Below are 6,960 nucleotides of genomic sequence, written 5' to 3'. Positions count from 1 at the left end.
CAGTGGGGCTGGACATGCCAACTCTGGAGAAGGGTGCTGTCGCTCACAGCCTGCCTGGCACTCTTGCTAGAAGCACAAGACCAGGCAGACGAGAGAGCAAGTGCGTTTGCAGAAGCCCACAGAGTGTGCTGGTGCTGTCCAGGATGGGAGTTCTGAAGGCTGCTTTGCTGCCCATGAGGTTCCTCTCCAAACTGGGAGGAGCAGCATCCAGGCAACTTGGCTCCTGCTTCTCTTTCCTGCCAGGAGGAGCAACTCCTCAGTAGGGGTGCAAGTCCTCCATTTCCCACCCTTGCCCAAACTCACCCTGCCAGTTCCTCACTCAGATAAGATGGTCCTCCTCCCCCCTTGATGTTTGTTAGATGATCATTTAAATCACTAATTACAGCAACTGTTTTCTGTTCAATTACATTTCATAGGCAATGCAAAATAGATCACTGTACATCTATTTATAGTTTAAAAGCTAATTGTGAGGTCTTATACATTTTCCTGATGAGCTCTGAGGCTGTAGCCCTCTGCACACTTTTGCATGAGTAAAGGCCATGCTAGGACTGGGCAATATCTGGCTTTCAACAATGTGATGTACCACCAGCTAAATATCACAATATACCGATACATCTCAATGTCTGAAGTATATGGAGCTATGTAGAGGCATTGGCTGGCTTCATGATTTTCCCCCACAGTGTGATTTTGGCATAGCGTGCACACAAATCATGATTTGTAATATATTGCCTAGTCAAAAATTATGACACAGATATCATGATATGGACTTCAAGCCTGTTTCGGCCAACATATTGCCCAGCCCTATGCCATACCTGTTGAAATGTTCTCTCTTAACACAACTATTAAAAGGTTCGGGAGTCCTCAGTGATGCCAATCAGGATAGGGCTTTGGGGGCAAAGCAGGGTGTCCCAAATGTAGCAGGGTTGGCTTACAACAAGGGTCGCCAACTTAAGGACCACGGGGGTTGTTTAACAGGCCACCGAACCACCCGCTTTGCACAGGCGCAGTGCAGCACGGGGACTCACTTCTGTGGTGCAGGAAATTGCGAGCGGGTGCGCTCACACTCGCGATCCAGCCCACAGAGGGATCTCCGCTGGAGTGAACCGGCCCACGTGAGGTAAACCTTGCCAACCTCTAGCTTACAACATTTTGAGGCAATATGCAGGCCAATATAGCTCCTTGCCAAGGGATCCTAGGTACGCCTCTGATCCCATAATTGTAGCAAAACAAAACTAATGTACAGTGTGAATCTCTCTTATCCTCACATGGGGAATCTAAATTATTGGCATCGTGAAAGTATGTGAAATGGCTGAGGATAAACATGATACTCTTCCTTGATTGTTATGTTCATGTTGAATCTGTCTTCCTTTGTGTGGTTTGCTTTGTTGTCCGTGTTGTGTAGATTAACATCAGACATGGTTAAAGTGGAAATCAAACTCGGCTTGCCATTAGTTGAAATGTATGCAAGCTTCTGTTCTTAAAAAAAAAAGACGAGAGCAATCATACACCTGTAAGTATCAAGCAAACATAATTAAATTCTAGAAACTATGGTGCTAGTCCTGTAGATTAAAATGTCAGGGCTCTGATTCTGCACAGGAAAATTTCCTACCACCATGAGCTGTGTGTTCACAACCCTTAATTTTTTTCTTGAGAGGGGAAAACTCAGACAGTCCATTGCTGAACAACACACAGATATTGAACTTTCAGTGTAAGTGTAGTTTTTGGAAGAACCTGGCAACTGAGGAGGAGATAGAAGCAAGTGCCAGAGTTGTGGGATGGCTCTTCTCTTCGTTCTTCCTTTCAGAAACTAGCATGAGACTCAGCCTATTTACCTCCTCCTTGGTTGCTCTGTTGCATCTTTGTGGAGCCCATGTAAATCCCTCATTGCTCAAATACTATGTCAAAAGTGCACGTGCGCACACAGTTTCTAACTCAAATGCCTAAAATATAAAGTAAGTTGACACGTTACTGCTTATTTCAATCCACAGAAGAGGCAATAAAAAGCAGTTGGAAATTATAGAGCTTGGTGAATCTTAGACAGGCTGGAAGGCAATAAAAGTGCATTTGGTTTCTGTAGTTTCCTCTGTAGCAGATGGAGGGAACCTTTGGCCCACCAGCTGTTACTGAACTACAACTCCCATCATCCCTGCACATTGGCCATGCATGCTAGGGACAATGGAAGTTGGAGTGCAGCTGTAGGGCCATATGTTCTCCACTCCTGCATTACACGCTAACCAAAGGCTTGGGGTAACGTTGAGAAAAAATGGCCCTGCTGCCTCACCCAAGATATGTTGGCATGAACAGCATCCAATTGAGTCAGAATCTGTAAATCTTTGTTTACATATTTCTCGTGGGAACTAATATGTATGGGTTTGCAATCATCTGGGATTTGTGTATTAGACAACGCTGATTGACAAAACTAATAAAATGGTTTCTGCACAGAGTAATCTCTTGAGTGGCTAAATACTTCTGTACACTTTCCTCCTGGTTTTTCTTCCAGTGAAGAATAAATCCTAAGGATAAAAATTACTACAGAATTAGACACCTTCTCTTGGTTACCAATGCAAGCTTAGTTTTCACTCTGGCCCTCAGTGTTTTCTACCAAATCTAGTAAGTTTTTATATACAGGGGGAATCTGAAATAGATCTCAGCATCCATTGTAAATATTAGTAAGCAAAACATGTGTTTGATGGTAATTTAATATATGCAGATCTAAATGAAATCACTTTTCAACCACTGACTGACTTAACAGGCTCCAAGAGAAGAAAAAAGATGAAGTTACATTTCGCATGGCATTTTAAAATGAAATCACATGGTATTTTTCATACTATTGAGAACACTTCTTTGTTTTTAAATATCCAATTCACAGAAATACTTTGCTGCTATTTTGCTAGGTGCATACGGACTCCGATTTTGCATTTCTTTCTCCCTGCTAGAGACAAAATGGGCAGAGTTCAGTAGTCAAGGAGGCCAATATGGATGCTTGCTCCCTTATTTCAAAATCAAGAATCATTAAGCCCCCACAACCTGCTCATCTTTATTCCCTAATGCAGACTGATGCCCCCATTTTCTGGTTGCTGCTGTCTCTCATAAGCGCCCTAGGAACTTGTGTGTTAAAGCTAGCCGAAAGAACAGGTATTACGTTGCTCTTTCCCACCTCTGAAACAACATTTAAGTAGAACTTTAGTTTGTTGCTAGTAGCCTACTCTCAGGAGCCAAGCTGAATATCACAGAGCGCGCTCACATGTAAATAGAACACCTGCTACTCTTCTTACATATTTTTGCTATATGGTACCTAGCATGGCCCCTACGAGTAAGATAATGGCATCTCTTTTCTCCCTCCTTTTAATGCAAAACAACCAGAGGACACTGCCAGTTTGAAAGCGGGAGCGGCAGAGGAGGTATCAAACCTTATTTTTCCTTATTCAAAATGTTTCCCCTGCCGCGTTTCCTCCAGCTTCCTGTTGATGCTCTTCACCTGGAGCAACATTGTTCAGAAACTATTAGAGCCATATAACCATCTAGTTTGGTCCTTCAGATTTGCTGGGGATGTTAACATCATAAATATGCTATGCCAGGAGGCACAGTTGTGTAGTGATGTAGCCTAGATGCTCATTAGTCAGTATACATTCTATTATTCTTTGCCTCATTTCAATAGTCAGCTGTCAGGTTTTCCTTCACTTCCTAATCAAAGGGATGGGTGGGACAGATGTTGACAGAGGGATGTTGATGACGTGTGAAAGGCAGCAACATGGCAAAATTCAGGAGAAGGTATTCCATGCTTGCTAATCAGCTGGAGCTTGTGCATTTTCCAGTGAACGCCTGGTACCATCCTCTGCTATGCTAAGGAAGGTTAGTGCCGATCACCTACACACTGAAATATACGTATATGCACACATGTTGCGTTCCACTGGCAATCCACACCACTGCATTAACTGGAAAGCCATTTTAGTGTAACTACAGAGAGGCAAAGAAGGGGATTTTTAAAATTACAATGCACAGAATTCCTAAGAGAGGGTGGGTGGGAACTTGCATACATTTAAATATAGCAAACCTAGTTTGAAAGCATGATTTACGTGGTCAAATAAATTATATCCAGCAGATAGTACAGGCAGGAATTTCAACCATTGTCGTCTATGCAAACTCGTTTGCATTTTGAGCAGGGTGAACACTCATGCTAAAATAAAGTATGACCCACACAGGTGGGCTGCTATTTCATGTTTTATATTTATATATATATATACTGAGTATTCCACAAAATTAAAAACAAATCTCAGCCCAGGTTTAAAGCAATTGAAACGGAATTACACAACAATAGGTTTCCAACTGCGTCCTAGTCCAGTCAATCCCACCGTTTACCACGTATGAGCTTGGATGTAGCGCCAGTTTTGCTTGCATGTACTGTGCGGTCATCGAAACAGGGCCCTACGCTGCACAATGCTCCGTTGATCCTTCCAGCGATGCTCCTGCTACCAAGATCTCTCATCTGACTTGTGTCCTTAATGGAGGGTTGTTGGTGCTATCTGTAAGAATTGAAAGAAGGCTAGCTAGAAAACCAAATTGACAAAAAGCCACAGCTGAACAACCAAGTCCGTAGATTTCAGGCATGTTTCTGACATGCAAGGAGAAGCCACTTTAGCTTTCAGTGCCTTCAAATCCAACCAGGCAGGCGTCCGAGTCTTGTGGCTTGTTCTGGTAACAGAATCATGAGTTTCATAGGTGGACTCAAGCTAGGAAGGAGATTCTGCAGTGAGGATTCAAGCCAGGTGACCCAAGCCAATGGCTTCCTAGCACATAGAAACAAGTCCTTTAATGCTAGCTGCAAAACTCTCGCAGATTATTTTTATCTACATGATCTGGCCAAGCAGACTTCTGTCTAGTGAGCATCTCCTCTATTTCTGACCAGGCCACTGTTTCTTGAAAATTTCTAAGGAGTCATAATCACGCAACCGTTTCTAGTCTTTAAGGCAAGAGGAGTAGAATAATTTAACTCTTGAAGTGATCAGACCGTAATTGAACTTTCTGACTTACCTCTAGCTTCCTGGCTAGGATAAATTTTCTGGCATGGCTTAAACTCATCAGGAGGAGGGAATTCTTCCACGGAATGGAAAGTAAATTTAGATTCAAAGTCATCTGGAGAATTAAATGGAAAACACCCCTTTGAGTTACAACAATTCAACAAATTCAAGGAACTGTAGAAAAACGATAAAGGAATGGTCTAAGACAGTTCTTGGAATAAAGTTGTTTGAGGCAACAAAGTTTACTGCACCAGTTCAAAAATCTCTGAACTACACCCAAAGTAGTTCATTGCCAACTGAATTGAGTGTGAATTAGGTTCATTTTGGGGTAGAACTTTGAAAGATTTCGAGTTAATCTTCAACTCCATTACCTTACACACACACACACACACACACACACACGTCTTCAAACTCATTGGGCCATTAAGCTTAAAGATCACAATTGTTGAGAAAGATAAAACCATTCACATCCCACTATGTGCATGTTTTGATGTTTCCTTAGTCTTCTCAAGTGTATTTTATACTTCAAGCAAAGAGCTTATAATATTCTGAATGCTGAAAAAAAAATTAGCTGGGATTCCTGCATTGCAGAGGGTTGGACTAGATGACCCCAGGGGTTCCTTCCAACCCTACAATTCTATGATGATTTGGATGAACTTGAACTCACCTATGAACTGTATGTGAAAGGAAGTAGTTTGTTTTGCAAAACAACTCCTGGAAATTGAATTAGTTCCTTTGGGAGCATGTTGAACCTGAAAATGGTTTGCATGTTTTGTTTCCATGCTTTTGAGGTAGAGGGTGTTCCGTGTTACTTGTGGTGTTTGAAATTATTTTTTAATAAAACAACAAGGGCCAGAATGTTCTTGCTCAGCCATTAAGCAATTTGGCAAACTTATCGCATGGCAGAATTTTTACAACACCAGTAAAGATACTTACAGTATAATAAAACTGTTTCACCTTACAAAGAGTTTGAGAGGGTGCATGTAAACAGCTTTCAGTTTTTAGACAGCTGCTAAACATTATTGATATTATTCTCCCTCTATTTCTAAAAAAAGTTTCCACCCAGTTATTCCAGCAAATATCCATTTCTTAACCTCACAACAACATGAAGTTACATTTGTATCTAAAATCTACAGCAAAAGAAGCTCAATGCTACATCCTTAAAATTTAATTTGCTTTTTTTCTGTAATATCATTGTTTAGGTTCTTGCCATTCCTTAGTAAATTAGTAAACACCTTATTTGAACAAGTCTTCATGGGTGAATACCCCACCGTTTTGCGAGAAGACAAGTTCCTGCATGTTTTAAGCTTGCCATTTTTGTCTTTGGGCAGGGCAGAGACGTAAATTTATCAACATTACCCATTATGTGGACTGCCCCATTCTTAATTGCTGAGCAGAGGTCTGGGCTAGGCAGCCAGGGAGATACTTGAGCATATTGGCATTTGCTTGAGAGTTCAGTTGTCGGAGACCTTGCAGGAGGTGCTGGGGGTGGCATCAGCTTTCCTAAGAGAAAATACACATTAGAAAAAGACTCAGAGAAGATAAGCCAACATTGCATCAGACATACATACTTGTTTTTTACTACACTTACACCTTAACCTCCCCCCCAAAGAGCTCAGGCTAGTGTAAATAACCTTACACCATCCCTGTGAAGTAGGCTATAGGCAAAGAGCAGGTCTAAATATTCAGAAAACCCCGATGTTGCAGCCTTATTGGCATGAGACCACTTTAAACATACAGGCTAGTTAGCATGCAACCTACGTAAAACAACAATAGTAACCCCTTTTTGCAATATTGTGGCAAAGACTACACCTCAATCCAACACCAGCCAGTGCAGCCAATGTTAGGGGATGCTGGAAGCTGCAGGCCACGGCCCTGGCCTACCCCTGCATTTTGGACTATGGTACATTGAAATGGGCCAGCGGTGATGCAGCTAAAGAGT

General features: G+C 41.9%; 1 protein-coding gene across 4 annotated transcripts in view; it reads right to left on the bottom strand.

Annotated features, from left to right (window-relative positions):
• Positions 1-2,681: 2,681 nt before the first annotated feature.
• The window catches only part of WIPF3 (WAS/WASL interacting protein family member 3), a 36,327-nt gene continuing 32,048 nt past the window's right edge, over positions 2,682-6,960 (bottom strand). For 3 of the 4 annotated variants that reach the window (XM_053359560.1, XM_053359559.1, XM_053359562.1), the window contains 3 exons: positions 6,378-6,521; positions 5,032-5,133; positions 2,682-4,523 (listed from right to left, as the gene is read on the bottom strand). In XM_053359560.1, coding sequence (XP_053215535.1) covers positions 4,483-4,523; positions 5,032-5,133; positions 6,378-6,521 — 287 coding nt within the window. In that variant the 3' untranslated portion in view covers positions 2,682-4,482. The remainder of the gene's footprint in view (positions 4,524-5,031; positions 5,134-6,377; positions 6,522-6,960) is intronic. The other variant, XM_053359561.1, reaches the window with a different exon arrangement.

Source organism: Podarcis raffonei, chromosome 12, assembly GCF_027172205.1.
Source record: "Podarcis raffonei isolate rPodRaf1 chromosome 12, rPodRaf1.pri, whole genome shotgun sequence".
NCBI lineage: Eukaryota > Metazoa > Chordata > Lepidosauria > Squamata > Lacertidae > Podarcis > Podarcis raffonei.
The sequence above is the reverse complement of the archived record's forward strand: the minus strand, read 5'-3'. Positions and strand labels throughout refer to the sequence as shown.